The sequence below is a fragment of the Psittacula echo genome, assembly GCF_963264785.1.
Source record: "Psittacula echo genome assembly, chromosome: 5".
NCBI classification, from domain to species: Eukaryota; Metazoa; Chordata; class Aves; order Psittaciformes; family Psittacidae; genus Psittacula; species Psittacula echo.
Genome location: NC_137739.1, coordinates 36,985,643 through 37,013,443, shown reverse-complemented (window position 1 = coordinate 37,013,443; position 27,801 = coordinate 36,985,643). Strand labels below are relative to the sequence as shown.

The following is a 27,801-nucleotide window of genomic DNA, read 5'->3' as shown; positions in this document are numbered from 1 at the left end:
CTTGAAATGCCCTCTTGGAGGGAAGTCCACCAGGTTTTCCATCACGTTTCCAAAATGTTTTCCTCAGGTTTCCAAACTTGTGGCTGTTTCTGGTGCCTATGTTCACACTCTGTCTCCCTGTTAGTGCATGCTACGCCATCATATATTCATAGGATCACCTAGTTCCAACCCGCGTACCACTGGCAGGGACAGTTCTGCAATGCTACAGGCTTGGGGAAGAGTGGCTGGAAAGCTGCTTGGTGGAAAAGGACCTGGAGGCGCTGACTGACAGCCGCTGAACATGAGCCAGCTTGTGCCCAGGCAGCCAAGAAGGACAACAGCATCCTGGCCTGTGTCAGAAATAGCACAGCCAGCAGGGCCAGGGCAGTGATTGTCCCCCTGTACTCAGCACTGGTGAGGCCACACCTCAGATCCTGTGTTCAGTTCTGGGCCCTCTCACTGCAAGAGAGACACTGAGGTGCTGGAGCAGGTCCAGAAGAGGGCAGCAAAGCTGGTGAAGGGTCTGGAGAATAAGTCTTATGAGGAGCAGCTGAGGGAACTGGGGGTGTTGAGTCTGGAGAAGAGAAGGCTCAGGGGGGACCTTACCGCTCTCTGTAACTACCTGAAAGGTGGTTGCAGTGAGGTGGGGGTCAGTCTCTTCTCCCAAGTTACAAGTGATAGGATAAGAAGTAACATCCTCAAGTTGCGCCAGTGCAGGTTTAGATTGGATATTAGGAAAAATTTCTTCACCGAGAGGGTGCTCAGGCATTGGCACAGGCTGCCCAGGGCAGTGGTGGAATCACCGTCCCTGGAAGTGTTCACAAACCGTGTAGATGAGCCCCTTAGTGATATGGTTTAGTGGTGGCCTTGGCAGTGCTAGGGAACAGTTGGACTTGATGATGACACCTTCCACTAGACCAGGTTACTCAAAGCTGCATCCAACCTGGCCTTGAACCCTTCCAGTGTGATGGGACATCCACAGCTTCTCTGACCACCACTCCCACCCGTCCACCCCTCCCCCCCATCGCGGATAGTTATTGCCTTGCGTCTGATCTAAACCTCCTCTCACTTTAAAACCGCTGCCCCCTGTCCTGTCACACCAGCCCTTGGTAAAAAGCCTCTCTCTGGTTAAGCTCCCTTCAGGCCGCCATCAGGTCTCCCCAGAGCCTTTCTCATGCTGACCAACACCAGCTCTGCCTTCCCTCGCAGAGAAGGCATCCCAGCCCTCCCACCATGTCCGCGGCCCTCCTCTAACAGGCCCATGCTTGTTCTGTGCTGTGGACCCCCGAGCTGGCCGCAGCACCTCTGCTGGCGTCTCACACGAGGAAAAGACCTCCAGAAACGCAGCTACCGCTGCCGAGTCTCACAGGGGCACAACTGTGCAGATGCTACCTCCCACCTCCCCGCCCTTGCGGCTCCTCTGAGGGATCCTCCTCTGTCCTAAAGCTGTATTCCCTCTCGAGTGGGCCCAGGGGCCGGCGGTCCCGGGTCGAGCTATCTTTGTGAGGGGCACCTGGGAGGAGGGGACCGCCATGAGCGGGTCAGACACCCCGAGCTCCGCCACAGCCCCTCCGCACAGCCCCTACCGCGCTCCTCCGCTCCAGCAGGGGGCGAGAGCTGCCCTCGCCGTCCTGCCGGGAGCCTCTCTGGCGCCGCACCGCTGTCGGGCCGAGCCTCAGCCATGGCAAAGATAGGCGCCAAGAGGGCCGTGTGAGCAGAGTTGGTCGGGCTGGGCCGTGGTGGGGGGAGGCCGTGCCGTGCCGTGCCGGGGGGAGGCCGGGCGGGCGCGGCTGCGGAGGTTGCCGGTCGGTTACTGGAGTCGTGTCCCCATAGGTACCCGCTGTTCCAGCTGGGCGGCCCGCAGCTTCGGATCTTCCGGCCCAACTTCTTCATGCTGGCGGTGCGGCCCGGCGTGCCGCAGCCTGATGACACTGTCCAGTTCCGCATCTCCATGGAGTGAGTGCGGGGACGGGGCACCTCATGGCTCTGGGCCTGCCGCGGAAAGGGCCCGGGGCTGCCCCTGGGACACAGAGGAACACGCACCCTTCCCGCAGTACCACCCGTCCCGGCACACTGCCCTTTGGGCTGCAGCTTGTCTTGATAGGGGTGGGAAGATGAGGTGCCAGATAGCGCCCCTTGGGCCTGGGGAAGGGTCTTCTGCCTCAGAGAGAACTTTTAGTGAGCCTGGATTTACTGATTTAACTACGAGCTTTGCTTTGCTCCTCTTCTGAGAGCTAATGGGGCTCAGCCTTCCCAGGGGTGGGCTTAGGAAGAAGGAAATGTTTATAAGAAGATCCATAGGAAACAAGGTAATGTCCAGGTATTTCTGAGGACTTTTACTGCCTGACCAGTCTGGTTGCACACACTAAAATCCACAGGCCTGTGGCAGGTCTTGGAAAGATTGGAAACTGCTATTCAGAAGATTAGAAAGGGTTCTAGGGTCAGACGGTGAGAAATGCTACCTATTCTTGCTGAACAAGGAGTATATCTGGGATTTTGACTGTTGAGGCTACAGGGGATAAAATATTTGTTATTGTTACAGTTTATGGGTAATGAATTGCTGTAGCAGTGTGCAGATCTATGTTGAGTTTATACTTTTGTGCACTAGAGCTACCTTTCTTAAAAGGAGAAGATGTATTTATTCCAGAGTATTAACCACTCTGTAAATACTCTGGCTCTGTTGTATTTTATTTAAATATTTATGCTTTTCCATCTTTCTTTTCCCAAAATATTTTTGCATTGCCTAGAATGACAAGAATAGATGTCAAGAATTACCTTGAAAAAATATACAATGTGCCAGTAGCTTCTGTGAGGACCAGGATACAGTATGGTAAGTGCAGTTGAGTGGTGCAAAGGGATGACCACAACATCCCTGCACAGCCAGAACAGACTTTTACTATCTGAAGATCCATTAGATCTCAACAAACTGTAGTTCCAGGTGCTTAGCTGGTGACATCCATCAATATAGTTGTTCATTTCTCCATTTGAATGAAAATGCACCACTTCATACTTGAATGCTTTGATTAGATTATGACATAAATTTAGTTTAAAAAAAAAAAATCTGAATTTTAAAAAGCTTGTTCATCTTGACACCTAGCTAATGCTGTATACTTTTGTAGTTGGTACTGTTTCTCCTTGAAGACCAGTGGGTGTCTCACTTCAGAAGGAACTGCTTCATGTGTCTTAATAAAATCAGTAATTAAATTTAATTTCAGCCATAGCCTTAAAAAGACCCCCCAGACTGAGTTGAGATTACCTGGCATGCACACAGAGGGGATGTTATGGTCTAACAAAAGGCAGTTTGTAGAGCAAATTAAAATATTCTGTTAGACCAGTAGATACTGTCATCAAAACATCTAGAAAAACTTCCAGTTTTTCATCACTTGTCACCACATATCTACTACAGACCTGTATGCATCCACTTATGGTGTTGCCCTGTGCCACTCCTACAAAAAAATTCAACCGAAACAAACCCAGAACAAAACCAAACACAGCAAAACCAGCCCAAGAGAAAAAGAAAGAATACTTCTAGTTTAAGTTATGCTGAACTCTGACATGGAGGAGAGGGATCTGACTCTAACTGAAATAAGCTACATTTATGTAAAACCATCTTTACATATGAATGCTTCCATCTCCAGAGCTTCTCTGACTGCAGTTTGGATGCCATGCAAAGTCAGGAATATACTTTTCATGGTTTTTTTACATTTTGATCACCAGGCAGTGTGTGAATCAAATGGAGAGTAACTTGTTGGTGAGGGCATCTTTGATGGCTGGGTTTTTCTTTTTTTCATGTAGTGACTAGCAAAGGGTTGATGTGTTTGTAATGGTAAGAGTAGGGATGATGTTAAGAAAGGGATAGGAAAAAAAACTAATAGTGAAAAATGGAGAATGAAAGAAGAAGCTTTAAAATAAGATGTAGAACTCAGAACATACAAAAGGAGAAAAAGAAAACAGATTATCTGTAATATACTTATGTGGAAAAAAACAAACCACCAGAATTAAGTAAAGTCTTAAATAACAAACACAAAGGTCTAAACAGCGCTGGAAAATATTCATGTTACAACATGTTTCTTAGAACAGTTTCGTCTGACACTGCTAATGGAAGTGATGTTAGAACGTACATATGAAGGGATAAAAAATGAAAGGTGGTTAAAATGTCTAATAATTTGAGAGCTTTAATGTCTGCCTGACATGCAGAGAGTAAGTTTAACTTCCCACTCAGCTGCGACCAGCATACTGCAGAAGGTTGAAATGCCTTGGTTTGTTTGGATGTGGAGTGTCATTTCCTGGTGTATAAACAGTAGATCCAGCTCATCAGCTGAGTAGTAAAAATTGACAAGTTTGAAGCTGTTTAGTGGTCATTTCTTGCTTGTTTTCATGAAGCTGTTGGTGTTGCAAGGACTGTTTATCCCTCCAGGCCCCCTACTCAGAGAGCAGGAGACTTACCTCCTTGCTTCTTTGCAGACTTTGTGTGATGTGAAGGCACAATGGCTGTCAGCAGCCTGAGTCTGGTGATGCCACACTTCAGTAATTGTGTTGCTGTGCTGGTACTAAAGAAAGAATATTCCTCTTAACAGTAAATCAGAACTAGTGAAGTCCTCCCTTCAGCTTGGCCTAGCTTTGGGAAACTTGAAAATCCAGGGAAGTAAAAGGTGGGATTCTCTTAATTTCTGCAGGTTCCAACAGCAAGAGAAATCACAAGAATCAAAGAGTGAAGAAGCCAGATTATAAGGTCGCCTATGTACAGCTGGTGAGTTAACAGGGATGCTTGTGGGGAAAAAGGGAAGGGACTGTTGTCTAGCCAATCTGGAAGTAATATTCAGTGAATTGTCTGTCTGGCTGAATATTTCTGCCAGTCCTCTGATAATGACATTTTCTTTAATATGTTCCAGAATGTATAAGGGCATTTAAATGATTTAGTCTAAAAATCAAATTCAAACAAATGGTTAGTTTTCAAGTCCTGTATTTGTTTGAGGTCTGGGTGTAAGTTATGGTCTGATGTCATATGGTGCTGCTTTGCCAGTGAGTTTCATGCTGACCCTGTACTCTGTGTGCTGGAAGGTTCACGACTTGTGTGGCTGATTGCTGAAACATCCAGTAAGTGAAAGAATATATTGTAAGGGTAGGGAACTTCTTATTAAAGCTTTTGGATTTCAGAGAAGACTAAGGCATATTCCTTGGGGAGCTCTTAGTCATGTTCAACAAGGTTGCATTGTGGCTAAACTGGGTTCTGAAACGTATGTTAGTTGCCCAGTGGAAAAGGAGCTTCATGTTCTTACGAGTTTCTTTCATAACAGGAGCATATTATAGCTTAAACTTCTCTTGGGCTTACCTGTCTCTATGTGAAAAATTCAACCACTGACAGAAACCCCCTTCACATGCCAAAATTACATTAAAGGAATGCTATTTATGGTTGTATAAAACCATAAGCTCAAAATTGCTGTTGACAATACAACCTCAGTGTTACTCCATCCTGGGACAAGGATTCAGTATGGGGAGAACACTGTAATCTTAAAGACTGCGTAAGACTTCATATGGACTTGAGCTTAAACTAAAGAGGCACAGACAATGGGAAATCTGATGACTTTATAAGTTTTCAAAGTTTAAATGTGCTTAGAAGTTTTTTCTCTAAGCCCCTTCTGAGAATGGGAGTGAAAACAGAAGTGAGAAGAGCGTGTTTTTCTAGACAGCCCTTTCCTTTAAAAGAACAGTATAAAGTACAATATTAATAGAATGTAACAGTGTTGTATTTAGGTAAGGACTGAGCTTCATTTTTCTGTGCTGATGTTAAAGGCAACCTCATCTCTCTAGGGATTTTGCATTATGATGGCTAAAAAACACATTCCTTTTTCAGGGAAGATTCTGTTTTGATGGGAGAATTCTCCCACCTAGATTGTCTGTGCTAGGTTTTTGTCTGCCAAAGATCAGGTATGAAAGATTCATTGAGAACACAGCTGAAGAATTGTATGCCAGGAGTGATGCTGCATCTTAAAAGTGGCTTTCTTCAAGTGTCGTTAGTAGGTGGATGAAAGCACTTTCCATTGTCTTGGCCTCTTGCTAGTGACTTCTTTTCTTTTATTCATTTATGTCTCTTTTGTCTGCTGAGTTAAGGAGGTAGTCTGCAACCCACAGATACTCATGGGGAAAGAGTGGGAAGCAAAATGCAGCTGCACTGTGGAGCAAGCCATTCACAGTACCTTTATATCAAACCTCTGATCTTAGAATAGTTGCCATTACCTTAAAGGTAGTTCCACAGTGGAGTGGAGAATTACTCAAACTAGCTTTGTACTGGAAGCCATCACACAGCAGTAACTGGTCGTTCCTCCAGCCTCTCATTTTGTCTGCTGGGCAATGCACAGAGCACTGTGGTACTGTGGCTGAGGACTACTTTTGATATACAAGACAGCAAATGTCCCTTACTTCATTGCCCTATAGTATAGTGTCAGCGTAAGTTGACATGGCATGTTTTTTAGCTGCCCTATTAATGGGATCAAGGGACCACCTTTTGGTGTTGTATTTCATTGACAGCGAGGAAATTGTGACCGTTTACTAAACTCTTGTCATTTAACGTTGGTCTGTGCATTTCCCCCTCACCTCATTCCTGGTCTCTTTGCTCTCTTTTTTCCTATTGTTATTGGTGCCTGTAATTCCTTTAACATTTAGGTTTGTGTGTGTCTTCCCTCCCCACCCCTTTCTCCTTTTGTTCTTTGCTTTTCATCACTGGCTCTGTCTCAGACAATGAGCTCCCAGTTCTGTGTTCACACCAGCTTTAAACACTGGGTGAGGCCAGAAACCCAGTGTAATTTCTGAAATTGAAGGTTTTGCCTTCATTCTCATTCATGGTGTGATTTAGGTTGTAACAGGCCCCATGCAGTCCATTGTGAATATCTGCCTAATTTAGGAAAGTCTTTGGTAACCACTGTAAAATCCTTATTTTCATGAGAATTAGTTTGCATCTGTCGTGAGTCAGAGTAGCTGGGCTTTCCCACCATTTTTACCAGCTGTGTTTTCTTTCATTAATCCAGTTTCAAGTTGAAACTGCTTATGACTGGAAAAATAAGGACGTTTTTGGAAGGTCTTGAGTTGATCTTTGTATTGCCCACTAGGTGGAAGTATTGCTCTTCCCTGTGTGACTTGGTAGCAGCTGTTGTGAAGTTTACCTGAATGAAATTGAGTATATTCTCCAGTTTTGCTTCTCTGCTTTATAAAACATCACCTTATGTGTTCCAGTGCAGCGTACATATCCATTAACTTACTGCAAGTGTCTCAAAGGTGGAAGGTGTATGAAGTCATAGTCAACATACCCTTAGGTGTCAGATCAGTGCCCCAGCTGTTCCACATGTAAGAATTGTTGTCCTTTCTTTTCCAAATACTATTTCTTGGAGATTCAGAGCTGTTTACTTTATTTTCAGGCAGTAACTGGACAAATATATGGCCTGTCCAAGCATAATATTTTCACACTAAAAAAATAACCTCAAATCATAGAAGGCTGTGGATCAACAATATCTTGCTATTCCAGAGCCTGTCTGCCTTTTTTCCCCTTTTGGAATTTAGTGAGAAAGGTTTAAGTTTTGGAGACTTACAGCTTTGGGTATCAAATGCTACTTTTTTACATTGTTTTATTTTTTTTAATTAAAAACAAAGCTATATATCTTTGCAGAGTAGATGAAATGAATGTAATTACAGCAACCTCCAGCCTCTCTCCTGACTCCAATACAGTTACAATTATCCTAATGTTATTTAGAGAAAAAAGGAGAACGGAAAGCCAATGGGAAACTTTACAGTTGCATAAACATCAGGGAAATTAAAACCCAACAACATCACCTCCCCTCCTCCTCCTTCAGTGTTCTTGCTGGTTTAGCTCAACAGGTTTTAGCACCCGTGGGAGCACAACTGTAGACAAGCCTCTGGAATCCAGACCTATTTTTAATTAAACCTGTTTTGAGAAATCTAATGGAGATGGCTGTAAAAGGGAGTCTGACCTTGTCAACATTAGGACTAACACCTATTTAGCTGCATGAATGATGGCACTGGTGGGAACATTTTTGCAAATGCTTTCTCCTCAAACCCTGTGTAGAGTATCTGGTACATTCATAGTAGTTAACCTATTTGCACATCAGATGTGATTTTCTTTTGACATGTAGTGAATTCAGAGGAGACTTGGATGCTCCATACACTGTCCCATTCCTGTGTGAATTTTTGAAGTTGCTTTCTGTGCTGTTTGCAGCATATTTTAATATCAGATGTTACCACTGCAATAGTAGGAGAATTGTTCAAATGCACTGAATTATTAAACTTAGCTATATTTGCTGCAACTGCTGGACTGAATCCCGTGCTGTTGGGAGTCCAGCATTTTTGTTAACAATACTATAAACATCGCTTCTCCTAATTCTGAAGGACAGTAGTAAGTGCTTCAGTTATCTAAGCAGAAGATCTCGCAGTTGTTTACATGATCAGTGTTTGCTGCATCATTCCTACAGAATAATATCTCTGCTGACCTTCCATCCCTAAACTTTTCAAGGGAAGCAAAGGTCAGAGAAGTATAAGTGAGTTTGTGCTGGTTAATCCTTCCAGCAATTTACTGACCTGAGGCTCAGTAGTTGGAAAGCTACCACTTGACTACATAGGCCTAATTATGGTCACTTAACCTCTCATTAAAATGAATGGAGGCAATTTGTACCACTCCATGTGATAACTCCTTCTACAAAGTCAGAGAACAAGGTGTGGTTTTACCCTTTCTAGTGGCGGAGGCTTGAAATCTAAGGGGGAAATACATGTTTAATGCTTAGGTCACTTTTTATCTTAAAAGCTGTTAGCATTTAACATGTGAATCCTCCTAAGGCCCTGTATATAAATCAATTTTACATTTGAGTAATGCTGAAGTGAGGATTAGAGTTGTGCAGGAGTAGAAGTTTAATGGCTCCCATTTCTGTTATCTAAACATTAGACCACACATCTCACTTGTACGTAACCTTAGAATTTGCAGGGAAAAGGGAAGTTTCTGGGAAGACTCTACATTGAGAATAGCAATGTGTAGAATCATCACATTGCCTTTATTTTTTAGGTATTTCAGTACAATCTCTCTGACTTGCTTTGGTTGGTTTTTGGTTTTCTTCTTTTTAACATTGTGAGGGCTCACTTAGATCTAAGAGCATGTGGTGGTAGAGCTTATCCTGACAAATTCCCGGGTATCACTGTATCACCTCACATTAATGAAAAAGGTCTTGCTGGCAATGCAGCATGCAGTTCCAAGACAGACTAAATTATCTGAGCAAAATGATTTTTTTGCTGGTGTCTGTCTTTTTTCACAGGATTTTCTTTTAGCACAGCTATATCAGGTAGGAAGATACTAGTATTTTCACACTTCTATGTGCTTCTAACTAAGGTGATTATGCTGGCAGAAGCTCTAAGGGAGGATCAAACCCTAGCCTTTTTAGACCTTATTTCAATTTATGTGAATTTCAGTAATTCAGTAATTAAAAGGGTGACCTTGGTTAAATGGCTTGCAAAAGGTAAAACAGTGAACAAATCCAAGGTTTATGAATAAACAAAAATTTTGCTTTCTGGTAGAATATGCCAGCATTTCATGTTCTAGCAGTTTACAAAACAGATAAAACCCTGATGAACTTGGTAGAAAGTTGTTTGTTTTATTTCAGTTAGGATTTCATTCTGAGGATGCATTTATCATGGTTGTCAAATGGTTGTTGTTTACCTAGAAGATGTGTAAGAAAAAGCATTAAGTAAAGGAGTGGCAATCCCTCCATTGCTTTGGTAGGCATTTTTTGAGAAGATGGCACATGAGCTTGAACCTCAGTAGCCTGTGGCATCGTGTGGAAAATGCACTGAATGTAAATATGCTTGGACAGACTCACAGTCCTTTATGTAAGTTGATGCCTTTTGGTATTTTTGAAATTTTGAAATACCCAAGATTCAGACTTCTTGTGAAAATTAGCTACTGAGCATGCACAACAGCTATTTTTCATACAGCTTTCATCACTCCAGAGTCTTACAGTGCAGTATTACTGCATAGTATTGTTACTTAAGATTTATCAACCTTCAGTTCTCAGGGTGTAATGTCTTGGCTGTTTTGAGTTGTGTCTGGCTGCCAGCCAAAATCAGAATTTCTTCACAAAACAAGAGCTGGAAAGAGCCAACTTGTCTGTGCTGATTTTGATTTATTAAAAGACTCCAGATACAGATTGACATTTTCAGCTCAATATTTGACTTTCACCAGCCTTGATACAGGAACTGTGAGCACTTTGATAAACAGCTGAGAGGTTTGTCTGGGTTTCCTAAAGCCTCTGTGCGTATCTTTTTTATTGTTTTGCTTCTCCCCCCCCCCCCCCTTTTAAAAATAATAACTGTTTTGCAATGCTTTGTGAATTACCATGGATGTTGTTAGTATGCTTTAGGGACAGCTTTCCTTCATTCTCCAGTAAGGGAAGTGCATTGGTCCTGGAAGCATACCAGAATGGAAGTGCTGCATAACAAGAACAGTCCCTTACTACACTGTTACCAACATAAATAGTTCTCAAGTTTTCAGTGTAGGTGGTATGCCTACCATATTAGCCTGGATTGTTTTCTGACTTATTCAACTAAAATGGCTTCCTCTCCAGGGCAGACAAGTCCTTAGAATCAGCCCTGTCTGTCCTGTAGCTACCAAAGGGCTGAGTGACCCACTCACAGTGCAGTTAAAACACAGTAATTTTTTGTAATATAAACAGATTCTTTTCCAAATGCTTCAGTGTGCTAAAATCTTGGGCAGCACTTGGCCTCAAGGGTGCTTGCTGCTGATCCTACTACAGGAAGAGTTTCAGTAGGCTACGGCTTTGGGATTGCTCAAGGACATTGATAAGGCCAGTTCTTGTGCCTAGAAATGGAACTACACTTTAATTGCCATAGGACAGCTAATATAAACATACCTGTTGGTAATTTAAAGGTACAAAAGTGTTGAAATCTCAGAGTGTACACCATGGAAAGGAAAACCTTGATTTGTTCCAGTTGATCTTATCCAGGCTAGAATCAAGGAAAGAGTAATGTATACAGCAGCTCCCTTGTTTTTGTAGTATGGTCAGGCTCTGAGGAAACCCCCAAGAAGTATGCACTACAAAAACAACCAGAGCATTGCTGGGTATGAGTTGGTATTTCCTAGATTCCGGTCTGGATAAACTCAACTGGGATAAGTAATTTTTTTTTTTCTTTCCAAAGTGTATGCTTGAGGTTTAAATTCTTTCACACCTGTAAATTACCAGGTTGAGTGTATTTGGCTAAATGAAACATAGCGCACATTCAGCTGGGTCAGGGACATGGTGATGGGGGGTTTTTTTGGATTTAATTATGTCACATTTCTGATCCCAAAATATTGTATAGGTAGCTGTGTTGTGGAAGGCTCCTTTCATGTCCTTTATGGAACTACTTTTTAGCTAGGCCTCTTGTTTGATTGTATTTATTGCACAAATGTAAGGAATGGCTGATCTGAAAAACGAAATAAAACTGACAAAAAACCAACCCCCAGCTGTTTTCATCTGAAGCAGTTACATGCTTTTTTTGGTATTTCTGTATGCAGTATCCTGCCAAAGAAGTTAATGTATGGTAATATTTGTGTTTTGGAGAGTAATTTTAGACTTACGTGTTATCAGTTACAAGTTTTATGCAAAGACCCATACAGAACGGAAGGACTGTTATTGGTGAGTTTAATGAAGTTGTGCTTAAGGCAAACACTACTAAAAAGTAGGTAGGTAATGTTAATGGGATAGCACATTTCCACAGAATAATGATTTCCTGCTGCTAGATAAAAAACAGAGACCAAGCAAGTGTTTATTTTCCAAGTGGGAGACATAGATCTGATGATGATGTTTCACTAAAATTGTTTGTTAGGCAGAATGACTGATGCAGATGTAATCACTTTAATCTCATTAGTGATGTATTGGACAGATTGTTCCCACTGTAATTGTTTTACACTATAATCTTTATTCCTGTTGATAAGAGACCTCTGATACCTGTTATTCTGTATTTCCACATTACACCCTACAATAACAGCTGCTAGGACTGTTCTCTCTTATCCTTAGCTGAGATCTAAACAACTATAACCACTGCCATACCCTAAGTGTTAACATAACGAATGCCTGCTCCACCATGTATTTCCCTGGTGGTGTTACTTTAACAAAATCACCTATTTTGCTCATCTTGCTTTTACTGTATGACTCATACAACATCTCTGAGCTGGTACAAAGTCTTTGAAGAGGTGTCCATCTCCTGACCATTCATGTGTGAAACAAGCAAAAAAAAGATGTCCGTGTCTTAATAAGCACACAAAGAGGAGAGGCTGAAAGATAGCTTAGGGAGGGGGAGGGATATATGTGTATCTGGGGGAGAGGGGTAGAAAGAGGTCTTGGGAGGTTAGGAGGTACCATTTTGCACTAGTTGAAACTTCAGGGTGGTCTTTCATTGTAAGTTACATTCATCATAGCTACCGCAGAAAGGCTGGAATGTCTCTCTGACCATTTGTTTTCTCTTTAGGGCCAAGGACAAACCTTTCAGTTTCCCAACCTATTTCCAGAGAAAGAAGAAGATGCAGAAACTCGCTCTCGTGATGACTTCATGAATAATTATATGGAGAGAGAGAAGCAGAAGCAGGAAGGTGACCCCAGACGAGGGGGAGTTCCCGACTGGTTCTGACTTTGATGCAACAAGCCAGCTGCCTTTCTTTAGGCTCAGAGGGATTTTGATCTGCAGACTTGTACTCCTCTCTTCTTGTAATGACTGAATGTTTATTCTAGAGCAGCCTTTGCTAGCATGTCTTTTTTCCTGGCTGTTTGTGCACGACTACGACAAAACGGCCCTAAAGAAATAAAAAGGTAAAATAAATCTGACTGCATCAGGTCTTTCCTGTGAACTTGTGGACAATTTCTAAAGTGTGGAATTGCTCATTGTTGTTTCCAACTATGAGAGTGTCATTTTGCTTACTTTGTTCCTGCTTCTATGCGTTATTTTGAGTAGGAGTCATTTAGTTTCCCAGGGTAAGTGTAGTTGCGTTCTGAAGAATGGATAAAAGTATAGGTCAGTCAGAGGTGGACATGAAGGTACAGAGAACTGGACTATAGGATGAGGACATAGGATTCCCTATTTGTCAGTTACTGTGTCCTACCATCCTGTGCATTGCTTTCCTTGCGAAGTGACCCCTTGTTGTGGTTAAGCTGAACCCAGGACACCCCTTCTTTCCTGGAAATGTGTGTGTGATCTGATTGCCCTCATTTAATGATTTTGGGATGTTTTGGAGGCAGGGTTTATAAGATAGTCTTGTGACCAGGCACCTGTGCATTTGATCCCCAGAAGCTTCAAGGAAGAGACAAAGGTGGTGCACAGTCTTTGCCTGCTGTGGTGCAGTGCAGGTAGTTGCCTTCTGTGGCCAGCTGCCATAGGAATGTTGTTGTACTAGTATTCCTTCCCCTCTCCACAGCTACCTTGCAGTGCTGGCAAGAGCTCTGTGTGGACACAGTTGTATTGGCATAGAAATGTTTCTGCCAGTGTAGGCTGTTTTGTGCTCAGTTCTAATGAAAAGGCTCTTCTGACTTTTTCTGGTGCAATTCCCTCTACTTCCAAGTTGCTGATGCCAGGGCAGTGGTATAACTTTTCTAAGCCTTCAGGGCTGCCATGTTCAAGTTTTCAATTTCTTGGCTCTGCGGCTGTTTCTCTTTACTCTGATGAGGGTATTTCCTTTTTGCTTTGGTCAAGCAATGTGCTCTGCTGTTGTGTCAGAAATGATGGGGGAATAGGAGGATTAGGAAGGACTTCACCACAGAGGGAGGAAGGTGTGTTTCTGCAGGCCACAAGCACATGCAGGGTTAAACATACAGCTAATGTTTCCCCGGCTTTTGAATTCTGCCATTTGGAGCAATTGGCAGGGTAGTGAATGAGCCCATGTCTTGAATGCTTCTACCCGGGTGCTCTCCTTTATTGTTCCGTGTCTGAACTTCTTGTTTGGACAGCTAGCAAGATGTTTACAAGGAAACAGCTGTTCCCCAGAGAGGCAATCCAAGTAGGATTTTACGCACCCCTTCTGTTCATTAGTCACCTCTTCCCCCTGCTACTTCCCTCCTGCACGACAGTCCATCTCCTTCTGTGGTTTGTGCTTACAACCCCAGTGATGCTCTCACCCCCCTTTTTGTCCAGTTTCCAAGGGGGATCATGCATGATCAGAGTTAGCCAATGCTTAAACAGAGAGATGCTCTTGGAGAGGAGGGAGATAAGGGAGGATTTGCTACTCCCAGACTGCCAGCAGAGTTACAATAAGTAGATGTGGAAAAATACTGAGTTCACTGAAAACAGTTCATATATTTGGCATATCTGCAAAGCCAACACTTCCAGAGTTTTGTAGTGACATGTGAAACTCCATGTTAAATTAGGAGCTGGCCTGCAGTTTTAAAGTAGGACGACTGAATTTGTCTAAGCGCAAGGTTTTCTCCTCTGTGGTACACATCCTTCCTTGCTTCCCCTCATTTTTTAATATGTATTTTTTTTAAAGGGGCTGTTTCCCAAACTTCCAGATCAGTGTGAGGCTGATCCAAATTGGGGCCTGGGCTTTGTTCCTGCAATATAATATGGAGTTTACTATTTTTTCTTCACTTTCCTTTGTGTTCACCCCCAATATAGGTAACTCCATTCTCTTCACCATGGTGAAGACAAAATGAAAAGAATTCATCTAGTGCTGCCATATGTCTTCCTAACTGGCTGGTCAGCTTTGACCAAGCAAACAGTCAGGTATGTGATAGTTCTGGATAAATGAGGCCATATTCCATGTATTAGGCATAACAGCAGGAGATACATTGATTGTCAGCCTCTCTGCCTTCCCTGTTAACAGTCCTCATGAGAGGTTGGAGTCACCAGCCTCTGTACTGGCACTGAGGACCCAAGCTGAGAGGAGTTTATTTGTAGTCCCAAATATGCTCTGGGCTGAGTGAGTATCAAAAGCCCTGGGTAGGCCTATCATGCTTTGCTATTCTGTTATTTCTCTGTGGGTAATTAATTTCTAGCTCATGTTCAAGACAGGTTTCTGCCTGGAGTGGCACAAAAGGGAACAAATAGAGATGCGTATACCCATATCTATATGAAGTTGTTGCAACCACATTCTGGCAGATATTCAAGCTGCTTAAGAGAGCAGTGTTACCAGCTACCTCTAAAGTAGTACTCCTGTGAAATTAAGATTAAAAAAAGAAAAATCAAAGTCTATTATTTTGCTTTAATACTCCTGATTGCCATGAAGTGGGATGAAAAAGATCTTGAGTCTTTTCCAGTCCCTTGTTGGCTAGTGTTTCTGAGGAAGTGCCAGTGCTTAATATGATCTGGTGCCTCATTGGTTAACAAATCCCATCCCCCCAGCTGTACAGGTAGGGTAGAAGATAATGAAGATGATACTTGAATATGAAAGGAAAAGGTTGTATCATGTACCAGAGAGAAGTACAGCAAGTAAGTGGTAAAACTAGGATGAGGACTCAGAATTATGTAGTTTTCTTCACTAAATTGTGCTCCTTCCAGCACATCCTGATATTTATTTTGGTTGACACAAGGGATCAGCAGGTCCTATGAGGTCACATTTAGCCCTGCTACCAGAGGTGTCGAGCTGTCCTTGGCCATGTCAGCAGTCATACCTGTGGGCCAAGGGTTGGATATATGTGTGAATAACTTCTCCAAGGACCAAAGTAACGACGTGGTTGAAGAGGCTGATGTTCGCTCTGGTGCAGGAGAAGCCACGTCCTGCACTTGGCGCGCACAGTTCTGCAGCTGCCGGCTTCTCTGACGTGCAAGGGAGACAGTGACGCAGTTTCTTTCCCCTCTGAACATGTGCAACCCCCTGAAGACTGTAACGTGCTGGAACAGTTAGCTGATGCGCAACTGACTGTGTTGGCCACTCTGGAGAAAGGTGTCCGGCTGCCGTGAGTGTTGTCCCAGCAATACCAGTGCACTTCAGAGGGAACACGCAGTTGCTTTTTTGTTTGCCTGTGTTTCTTATTTTTAAAACAAACCTGAATGAATTGCAGAGATAGTGAAGTGACTGAGCCAGTGGCTTTTCCAACTACATCTTTGAAATGGGTTTTGTGTGGTAGGCCATGCTCATTTGGGTGCTACAGACAGGTTCCTTGGTAGTTGAAGTGGATCACATAAGAGTCTGTGGGTGACTGCAGGTGACTAAATTACCATGTCTTGTAAACACTTGTCACCTGATCCTTGCTACATGACCTCAGAGGGTGCAAATGTTTGTCTTCACAGTTTGCTTGAAGTGGGAAGGCACATAGTGCAGCTCAGCTGGTGAAGTGGTTAGACGCAAAGCTCTGGTGGCTTCACCTGTATGTTAGCCACATCCATCAGTGGCCAATTGTATAGTCCTGTGCACCATCCAGAGGCTACTGGTGGTTAAATGAGAAAAGGATAAATAAAATACATTGTAGAAAGCAGTACAACCTTGTGGTGGATTCCAGGAAAGATATACGCTATTCCATTTAGTGAGCATTCCTTACCTGAGCAAAGGAAAGCCAAATCACAGTGAAGGTAGGTGGCTTGCCTTCATGGCTGAACATGCTTATGAATGGGTAATCCAGAGTTTCCGGTACTTGCTTCCATATTGGGACCCCCAAATTATGCAGCTGGTGACAGAAGGAGGTATCAACAATTTGATCCACTGTTGATCACTGTTGTTGGCACTTCTGAATGAATGAAACAGTAGAAAAATGTTGCTTACTTTACTGAAGACCATCTTGCTGTGGAAAATGTCTTCATGGCTGGGGAATTTCCACTCCATCGAAGTTATTCTAATTACATCAAAGTTATGAGTTTTTTATTTCAGGAAAATTATTTCACTTATTTGAGCTTTCAGGTTGTAGGACAGACTATTGCTTCTCCAGCTCTAGCGTGTTTGTGGAAGGGCTTGCAGAGAGTGGTAAAGGTTGGATAGAGGACGTCTGCTTAGTGTGTGAAACAGGGCGAGGAACACAAAGCAAGCACTATTTTTGCTAGGAGGACTGAAAGCTGTAAAACTGTTATCTTGACAATGCTGCTTTCTCCTAAAGTGGAGTTCAAGGACTGCTCAGAGTCCAATTTAAAACAGTTGTCTGAGAATGGCTTTCCAGGGTGGCTTATATGCCAAGGCTCATAGGTACCACAGCTAAAAAGGAACATTATGATAATCCCTTTCGACCTCCTGAATAACACAGATCATAAAATTTCATGCTGTAGTTTCTGTGCATAGGCCAGAAGCTTGTGGTTGAATATTACATGGGATGGTTTTCAAGGCTTGAACTTGACAAGCGTTGCAGGATGAAGTAATTTTCCTTGAATAAGCAAGGCCCAAACAGCATGAACGTCAGCAACACGTTGTCATCTGTCCTGTGTATTTCTTAAAGTGGTTGTAATGGGGAAAACTAAGCACTGCTGTTTAGGAATTGTGTGTTTGTAGAGAAAAGAGGTAATTCTCATAAACATTATTTTCTTTAAATGCAAAAGGTTTTAGACTAGCTAAGAGGACATCCTGGCTGAGCCATTTCTTACAGAGTGATTTATGGCTGTTTAGACAGAATTTGGCTCTTTGTGTATATTGTTGGCTTATCAAAGTGTGCGCTGCTGCTGTGGACACACCCAGCTTGCAGAAGTCCGGTGATGTATCACAGTCACTCTGTGGCATCAGTACATAGTAATGAGGACCTGGTGCAAACCTAATTGTTCTTAATTACAAACCAGTGCTAATTATCAGTCTCTTAACTTTTTGTGCCTTTAGTAAATGCTGCAAATGAAAATTGATTAAAATTTCTGAGAATTTGTGCAGTGCAGAATTAGGCACTGCATTTTCTTCTGTGGCAACTGGGACTTAGGAGAGCATTTTGAGGTCACACATGGTATTCTAGGTAGGTAAATATGTCATGCCTAGGATCTGGCCCTTGGTGCTATCTACATTTCATTTTCCAAAGTTCTTGGTTTAGGAGTTAGATCAGTGTCAGTGATTCAAGGCTTGGAAAACCTCCTTTGCTAAAAAAAGGCTTGGGAAACTCCCTCTGTTGAATCAGCATGGTTTAGAAAGTATTTTGACTGTTTGTCTGTATGGACGTACCTGGAAAAGAAAAACTTGGAGAGAGAGCATAGTTTAATGCAGCTGAGCAAGCGACGTGAGCTGACTAGAAAGGGAGTGAGTGGCTCTGGAGTGGGCAGGTGATACCCTGCTTAGTGTTGGGATTGGCCAGGGGGTTGTTCTGGATCATCTGGCATGTTTTCCTTAAGCCTGTGCTGAAAACATTGAACTGCTGAAGGCCTCTTAAGTCATGTAGTCTACGTCCTCAAATGAAGAGAGCCTGCTGCAGATTGAGCCGTGCCAGTGCTTACATACATGGCAGACCCAGTGTGTGATGTGTCACAACAGCTGTCAAAGACTGATTGTCATACCCAGAGTCTCTAAACATCCTGTTTATCCTTGCAAGGAGGAACACTTGATTGAAAGATAAATACCGAAAAAAAAAAAACCCAACCCTAAGACTGGTGCTAGGGACAACATCTGCCCTTGGGCTAACAAACCTGAAAACAAAAGAAAATAAACATAGGATGGAGGCAAACACATTTCCACACGAGGCCAGATTCTAAAAGAGATTTAGGAGCTTAGCTTGTTTTGGCATGCTTGAAAAAGAAAAAGCCGTCCGGGTGCCAGGATTCTTAGGGCTCCGTATGTGTGCGCGTGCGTCAGGGGAAGAGCGTGGGGGAAGATGGGGTGTCTGTGGTGATGTGCAGGGGGAATGGAGGACGTTGGAGCTGCCAGAAAGCTTTGTGCAGGGTCACCCTTGGGGCAAAGCTTGCACATTTTAACTTTTTGTCTTAAAAATTAAGCATGCTGAAAAGAAATTCTTCAAGTTGGCAGTGAGATCTTTTTTCTTTTTTCCTTCCCCCTCTGTTTGTTGTTCATTTGTTGCTGCACAGGAGGTCTGTTTACTTTGCTCAAGAGAATGAGGGACCCAAGAGACGCTGCTCTGCATGCAAAGCTTTTATGGAAGGGGCTAGGGGAAGAGAAGGGGAGGAACTTCCAAGCCTTTTGAAACAGAGGTGAAAGAGTTTGCAGGCTGTTTCTTTCACTTCTTTGCCCAATGCTTGTTGGGCCTGATGTTGCTACTGGTTATGCAGACATAGCTGGCCCATGGACTTCAAAGATGGGTCCTGCTTTTAAGGGCTGATCTGGCAAATCTCTAGAGGGTGAGCGTGAGGAGGTCTGAGAAACCCTAAAACTTGATGTTGAGGCTCTTGAGTAGCCATCTAAGGCAGCAGTGGCACCCAGTTTGCCTGTGGGATCTCTCTGGTTGCTTTCAAACCAGAGATGTTGCTACTCTCTCCACCACCTCTCTGTTAACCCTTCTGAACAAACTGTCCCTGAAGTTTGGGATGATTTCGTCTGTGCCGTTAAGATACTCTCATGATGAGCCAATGCAGTCCTTCATTCCAGGGATTTAGTGTTTTAAAGGGGACTTTTCCAGAGCTGTGTGGCAGCATGCTGCTGCTGATCTTTGTTGCTTTAGATGACTCAGTCAACTTCTGAATGCTTCAGTTTCCCCAGCTGGCCTTAATAGTGATTGTGACCGGACTGGAGATCCAGCAGAAGGAGAAGGAGATCTGCATTACTTCTGCTTGCTGGCATATGAGTGGATGAGGCAGCTTTGTCCACCTGTATCTTCCTTATGTCTTACAATGCTGAAACAAATAGAAGAGGACAGTAGGGAGAAAACTAAGGGTTCCGTGCAAGGGTGGGTGAATGTCTCTAGGTTAACAGATGGCCACATCTCTGGGGATACTTCTTTCAATAGTATTCCTCTAGGTTCTGGGCAGTGAGAGTGGTGCATGTGATGTGGCATGCATCATACTCAAGTATGAGGGAGGTCAAGGGAACGGTTGATGGGTAATTCAACTAGAGCAGACTTTGGAGCTATGTGGTGTTTTGTCATTTGGAGTTTTCTTTTTGAGTGGTGACAGAGGACAGGAACTTATGGGTCTTGCATATACCCTCAGTCTTGTATTTGAAGCTGCTATTTTCTAGTAAGTCAGTTCTGTACTGCTCTAATGCAGAGCAGAGAAATTTCAATTGGCAGAGGGAACTGACTCCCTTTATCTCCTTACTTCCTGTTTTAACTGACAGGAAAGCTGCTCAGCAGTTCCAGGACATTTTTCTGTGTTGTAAAGGATCCCTTAAATACTGGGACATACCATGTTGTTTTGGCCATTTTGTCTCCAAGAGGAAGGGGTGTTCAAGAGCCAGCTGTGATTTTAGTTAAGGAAACAAAAAAAGACCTCTTGTGAAAAGAGATTGAAAAGCCTATAAATACTAATTCTAAAGAAGGGAGAAGCGAGAGGCAGCATGATTAGAGATAGGCTACCCAGAAGTACATCCTGTTATGATATATGTGAGTGGGGACTGTCAATGAAACGAAAAAGAGGGCAAGATAGAAACTGACACAGAAATATTTTCACTCAACATTGGGTTAGATTAGTGTTGTGCAATTCCTTGCCACAAAATATCAGGGCCAAGAACTTTGCTGGATGCAGACACACTCTGGCTGTTTCTGTGGATAACCAAGATATCAAAGAGCTAATGGTAATATTACAAGAACAAGAGTTTTGGGAAGTTGTCAGTGCCACATGCGTCAAGGCACAAGCTGACTCCAGCAGATGGAGGTGGGGATAGAAAGAGACTTTTTTCCTTAGGAAGCGAAATAGCCTGCAAGCTCTCTCTTACAGGGTTTCTTATTGTGAATCCTGGATCAACCTCTGTGGTATTGCAGAATCCCAGCCGAGATGAGCTTGGAAAGATGGCAAGCTTGGCAGCTGTTTCAGCTACAGTACATCCAGTTGTGTGTTAGTTGTGTGTTAGTTGTGTGTTCCCACCGGAAAGGTAGAGCACCTTCTGCATTCTTCAGCCGTGTGTTGTGAAACACTTGCTTTCTCCTCTGCCTCACGAAGAAAGGTCGGTAATGTGGCCTGGGAATTATGAGAGTGAACTTTACTTCCAAACTGTATTCAGCTTAACTTGGGTCATTCCTTAACCTCTCTTTCTGCCTTTGGTTTGTGTCACAGAAATAATCTAGGGATGGTCCCCCTCTGCCCCCACTTGTCTTTCTGGCTAACATCTCAGGGTCCTTAGTGAAAAATGCCCCCTCCATTCCTTCTGTGGTTGAGTATGACACACTACACACCATATTGACATACTGAGGTTGGAGGCTGGTTTCATAATTTGTTGTAGATTTCCAATCACTCTTTTAACTGTCTGGAAAAAGTAGTAAGGGTGCTTTGAACACCTTAGCTGTAGAGCCGTGGCTGTTCAGTAACAATGCCTCAGTAAAAGACCTGCTTATTTTTATTGTATTTTTTTTTAACTGCTTTTAATAGCTATGAACAACCTCTCTTTGGAGCGTCTTGCAACTTGTGACCAGCTGGGTGAAGGGCCTTCATATCAGTTTCAAGCCTGTGGAGAGGAGAGCATAACAGGTCCCTGACTGCTCCAGCCACTTCCTGCCTGCCAAGGAATGCTGGAAACAGAGGTTCCTATTGCACAAGTAATTAAAGGTTCATCAGCTCTACTTCTCCGATTGCTTAAGGCCATTGTAGTAAGGGACAAATACTCCTGCTTGCCCACTGTTACTTGTTTTCTGCTTGCTCTATTTTTCTTGGCTTGAGAGGAGGAATTATGAAGACTGTTGAGTAGGATCTGGGAGTGCTGCAGTCTAATGGATTTGGCTGTGGCCCTGGGTGTGTTGTGGAACACTCTCGTACTGAGACGTGGAGTGTCTTCAGGGCCCCCTCTCTTCCTGCTTCTCTCACAAATCCAGACACTAGAGAGATGGTTCTCAAAAAGCAGGTCCAAGTTGCCCAGACCTTGTCACGGGATGGGCAAAGAAGACAGACAGGGTTGTCTGTAGAGCTGTGCCTCTGAATGGCTGAAGTGCCTTCTGCTCTCACATTAGCAGATACAGGGATTTTACTACAGTTGAGCTGGACTCCAAAAATGTGAGACTAGATTATAATGGGAGGGTTTCCTGCGGATTTTCTTAAAAGGACTCTTTTCTCTTTCTGTGGTTTAAACTCTGAAGTTCAGATTTTTCTGTTTTCTCTCCATTATAGTATGCAAGAAATAACTTCGTCTTTTAAATAGACCCTGAGACTCACATATGGGCAGGAGCCTTAAAAAAAAAAAAAAAAGTACCAAATATTGTGAATCCTTGACAGAATCACAAGAGCAGGGCAGACAGGGTGAGCCACCCACCCATTAACCATCTGTCCCTTGAGATCTGGAGAGTCTTTTAGCACTAGGGAGCACAGCCCCTAGACAAGGGAAGTGATGTTGCTGTACTCCAGTTTTTCCTTCTGTGGATGCATGTTCATCAGCACAACCACCAAAGAAACAAGCCCCCATTGCACTCTCCTTGTGCTTCAAGAGCAGTGCAAGAAACACCTGAGAAGGAGAAGAGAGCTGGCTTTGAGCCTTGATGGTCCAATAACATCATAAGTGAGCCTCACAGTATAGGTGGTACAAGGTGGGCATTTTCTTCCCTTCTGGGAATGTGAAAGGGGACAGAGCTTGGACTGTACTTGCCGGCTGCAACCCAAAAGCCTCCTCATTGCTGAAGATGTTTTGCCTGAGAGAGCCTGGCTGCAGGGGCTTGGCTGTAGCTCAGGAACAGCTTGAAGGGCACATGTTAGGTAGGCAGATGGAGCGAGTGATGGAGATGATCTGCTGAAGAAGGGGAAGTGTGGAGTGAGAAGGGGAATGATAAAAGGGCAGCCATGTGGGTGACCCTGTGGGAGCAGAGGAGGGCAATAACTCATCTTGAAAGGAGTGAGGGGCCAGCAGCGAAATTGCCTGTAATAAGCGGCTGAGGCAGAAAAGAGCTGGTGGAATGATTAGGTCTGGCAGACCTGAGGTTTTCTCTGTGTGTGTCTGCAGGGTTGTTGAATAACTTCTTGGTTAGTCTGCAGAGGCTGTCTAATCAACGGCCCCAGTGCTGGTCACAGCTCGGGATGCTCCAAGGTAACACTAACCCTGCCACAGAGCAGAGGGGTTTCACCAGAGGTCCCGGGAGCACTGCATCTTGACACGTGAATGCAGCCCCCAGCGCGGGAGCCTTACAACAGACACTGCGTAATGGCCTGTTTTGAATTTGTATTTCATTTGCCTCCCATATGGGATCAGTTTTTCCCTTTTCTTTATTTTTTTTAATAGCATTTTTCCTAGTCATAATAATCAGCGTTTCCCTGCCTTGCACCCCCCCTTCATTTTTCACAGCTGTCTTTGATTGGTTTCAGTCCTGCAGATGCTCCTTCGGACCAAGAAGAAGGGGCAAAGGTTCCCTTCCTTTTCAGTGTGAGGCAGCCAGCCTTGCTGGAGGGGTGGGAGAGGCCAGCGTGCTCCCGGACTGGCCGACTCTGCTGTTGCCCCCGCCGGCCTCTTGTGCATCTGGTGAGGTTTGCCAAATTGCGAGATAATTTCTCTGCTGAAGGCCTGGAGAACATCACAAGTTGTTGATGGTGTGCATGCCCCTTCTCTTGCACTGTGCAAAACCAACCGTGCCGGTGAGCGGAAGGGGTAGATCACCAGTGGCTTGTGCTCGCACGGTGTGCATACAAGGGGCCAGGATGCATCTGTGGTCTGTGAGAGCACACTGAGACTGACTCAAACTTCTGTTTCTCTGTGCTGTTAGGCTTACGGCAACCGCAGCCCCTCATGTGTGACTGTGCCAGGTATGTGGTCCCCTATACAAGGCGTAGTTAACCTGTGCAACACTGTGTAGCGCACCACCAAAAGGAACTGGCAGATGCGCCAGTGGAAAGCACCCCAAGTGCTTGAATTGGCATGGGAAAAATAATTATCAGATGGAGAAGCAGGCTTCCCTGCTTTTTAGGGCATGAGTTGAACACATCACAAGGCAGAAAGAAGAAGCTTCCTTCAGGCAATCTAATCCACAGTTGCCTGATGTGGGGCTTCTAGCAACTTCCTTCAAAGCAGCTTGTGCTGGTCACCGTTGGAGACAGACAGTTAGTTGACAGTGGCTCGGTTGATGTGTTATGGCTATTCCTTCATTCCAGTCACCATCCAAGAGAATGAGACATAGCATTGCACAAGACCAAAAGAAAGTAAATGTTTACAGGCACAACGCACATTTCAGCTTGTTACATGTTCCTGAGCAGTGAAAGAAATGAAACAATAATTAAAACAGGTCCCAAGTCTCAGTGTGTATCTTGGCTCGCAGTGCAGTCCTCTTGGAGTGCTGCCTCTGGCTCTCTCAGATCCCAGCCTGAGCAGTACCACTGGGCCGTTGCATTCAGGTCAAGATCTTTCCAGTTAATCCAAGTACATTGTCTTTCTGAGAACTATGAAAGCCTTTTGGAGAGGTGGCTTTATAGCTTGTGATGGATTTCGGTGCATGAGGTTTTCCTCTTGTATGGTAGCTGTCATGCAGGTATCTCCTCAGCTGACGAGGAGTGTTTGCCTTGGGTATCCCAAATGTCAGTGTAGGGGAAATTATAGATGGGTTTATTCCCATGGGGGAAGGTGGAGAAAGTAGAAGAGCAGAAGAGAAGTGGACATTTAAACTGTTTCTTCCCTGAATCATCCCTTTTTAATGGTCCTGTGTGTGTGCGTGTGTGTGTGTGTGTGTGTGTGTGTGTGTGTGTGTTCAGGAATTAGAGTGCAACAAAGCAGATGTAGTGAGGGGCTATATCAGCACACCTGACAGCTGAGCCAGGAAGCAAGCATGAGTAGCTACCTCTGCTCTCCTGCTCTGAGCACAAGGTTGGTCACAGCACAGCTTGAAGGCTGGGATGTCTCCCTGCAGTAGCCAGGTGGATGGAGGACAGAAGGCCTCTGCTCTGACTGCTCTGCCCCTCTTCTTCCTAAGGAGAAAAGTGGAGGGCTGTGGTGGGGGGATTGTTTTGCATGAAAGGATGAAGCAATGGAGTTAATAGGAAGAGAGTGGTTAGGTGACTGAAATACCCTCTCCCCAGAGATGCTTTGTGGGTGAAGGTACCTCCTCCCAAGCTGTGAAGCTCTTGTAGCATTGTCTTGGCCTTCACATCGAGAGGAGAACTGAAGCCACCTTGAAGGTTAGTCCTTGGCAAGGAGAAAGGCCTTTTTAGTAATGATCAGCCCACTGTGTGCATGGTACAGGGAGGCAGACCTCAGTGTATTCATTACGCTGGTCTCAGATGTAAACTTAATACCCACTTATGAGCAATAGCCCTAGTTGCTGACTCATACGCATCGCTTTTCTCGATTGTCTCATTTCAGCAGTGAGCTGGCCAGATATTATTCATTTTACTTGAAATAATAACTGAGAAGCCTGCTGAAGGTATAAATGTCTAGGCTTCCTGTCAAAAACAGAGTGAAATCTAAAAAGCACACAGTAACTTGTGCAACACACTGTCTCTGAAAGCACGCCTACAGCACTGGCAAGTACTTGTGTTATCAGGTGGGATAAATGTCCACAGCCACAGCTGGGTCTGCGAATAGGTTGGATTTGGTTTTTAGTTTGTAATATAAAGGATACTTTTCAGAGGTGGCAGCTACATGGTCTTAAGTGACCGAGTTATTTAAAGATCTTGTTACGAAGAAATGCTAACTTTTCTATAAGGCAAGTTGCAGCCTGCTTCTATGCAATATTTTGTTACAGCTTTTCTCTATCTTGGGAAAACCAGGTTTGGTTTGGGACTTGCTAGAATATTCTGAAATCAAATGATAACGTTTGAACAAAGTTAGGGGAGGAAAAAGTTGGCCAACGTGCTTGTCAGTCACAAAGTTATGAAAACTTATTTTGATTTAAGAATTTGATATTTGTGTTCCTTCTGCTGAGGAGCAACTTGTCACCAGCTCCTCAAAGTTTTTGGAGAGCTAAATATTCTTAATAACTTGGATAACAGCTATTGTAGAGGAAAATGCAAAAAACCTGAGCACTGTTACAAACGCTTACTGTTGTAGAATGTGTAGGAAGTCTAGCCTGGGAGTTAGGGTCCCAAAACTAGTCCCATCACTGATGATGGGAAGTTGTTTTGTCCTCTCTTTTCCGTTGAAGTTTCCATGGCTATAGTACACAGCAAAACAGATGGCCATGATGACATTTCTCTAGCTGAGAACTATGAAAATTCTTCCTGTAAAGATTATCTGCTTTGGTCTTCTTGTGGTAGTAAAGGCTTGTGTTTGTAAAGCGGAAGAGCCAGCTTTTCAGAAGTTATTTTTTACAGAGTGCTTGACACAAAAGCCATAATTCTGGGATTCCGGTTCCCTTGTTAAGTCCTCAAGCTTTCAAATTCTTGGAGCTAATTTTCATTGACAATAGGAACATTCCTTGAAAAATGCTGATGTAATGAAGTACGTGCTACTTGAGATTAAAAGATTTATTCAGTGACTCCTTTCTGAAACTTTTGCGAAGTGTCTTAACATTTTTATGTTTCTCCAACTGCCAACAAAATCACATTGCACCACACAGTTTGCAACATTAGTCAGATTTTGACATTGGCTCACGCAAGAGGCAGTTTTCACAGTCAGGAATCATAAAATGTTACAGAAATTGCCATTATTTGAGAACTAGACACAGTTCAGTGAAGCAGATGGACTTGCTAACAGTGACTTAGGAGGTCTGTAGCACAGCTGTGTTGACACGGATTATAGACAATCAAAATTGTATATAAAGTGCATGCCATAGTTTTAGTTTTAAGCATATTGCTAACATTTAATGAAGTGTGTAACCTTATATGGTTTATGTATTTTTGTACTGTAGCTGCAAGTTATGCTAAGGCCTTGACTAAACCTTCCCAGAAATCTCTATTGCTATTTGTAATGCAGGCACACAGACTGAGAGTGCCAATAAGCCTTTGATTGAATCTTGATTAATGTAAATACGTTAAGCCTGTAGGTGCCATTCCAGCCTAGGGAGCTTCTTATAGCTTTTAACCATGTCCATATCAGAGTTAGCGCCCCTTGCTTCAGGTAATTTCCAAAGACCAACTGAAGGATGTTTGGGCTCACTTGTGAAGGATAAAGGATAGAGACATTTCCTGAAGCCCCCGACTGGCTTGTTTGCAACACCATTCCAATGAAAATTAAGCCCTCAGAAACAAACTTAGGGAAGGAAGGAAGAAAACAGAATTCTGGTATGTTTCACAACCATACTCTGACCCCAGGAGAAAGGTTGGGTAAGAAATGCTGTGATCTTTCTTACATGTCTGTCTTCAGAGTTTTCAGTTAGTTCTCTTTTATTAGTCAGGTCTCTGGGGTTAGGTGAACAAGTTGCTGGATTGTTTCAGTGTATTGCTTTAACTAATCTGTTCCTTATCCAAACTAGCAGAGAAGGGATGCAACTAAGCAGAAAATGGGATGTGTGGTGAGGGGAGGAAGACATTGTGAAGCACAGTGTGTCGCAGTGGGATCTAGATGGGTGAGATGGATCAAAGCACTGAGTTCTCGGGACTCTGGTGCATGGTAACATCTGGTACCTTAGTACCTCTTTTGGTGCAAAACTTCCGGACTTCAGTTTGCCAAGAACATGTGCTGAACATGCTAGTCCCCATGTGGAATGGGACAGGCAATTCCAGTGTGGAGTCTAGCTTCTTTCAAAGAAATCTCTATGTGAATAACCCTTCTGTTCTACATCACTGACAGTACTTGCTAGGAATTCTGCCACTGAGCAAACAGTAACTGCAAAGGCATGCGATGAGAAAGGAGGAATAACAAAAAGGAAACATCCCCAATGGTTTTTCTTATTCCTGCTATGGTAATGCTCTGCAGTATCTTCTCCTTGTAGATGGCTTCTTCAAAGT

The 27,801-nt window shown here is 43.6% G+C and overlaps 1 protein-coding gene across 1 annotated transcript; it reads left to right on the top strand.

The window, feature by feature from the left end:
- Positions 1 to 1,606: 1,606 nt before the first annotated feature.
- On the top strand, positions 1,607 to 12,830 carry MRPL23 (mitochondrial ribosomal protein L23). Its single transcript, XM_080618231.1, has 5 exons — positions 1,607 to 1,689; positions 1,813 to 1,935; positions 2,727 to 2,809; positions 4,656 to 4,729; positions 12,499 to 12,830. Exons 1-5 carry the CDS (start codon positions 1,661 to 1,663, stop codon positions 12,655 to 12,657), a joined length of 468 nt encoding a protein of 155 aa, XP_080474357.1. The 5' UTR covers positions 1,607 to 1,660; the 3' UTR covers positions 12,658 to 12,830.
- The last annotated feature ends 14,971 nt before the right edge of the window (positions 12,831 to 27,801 follow it).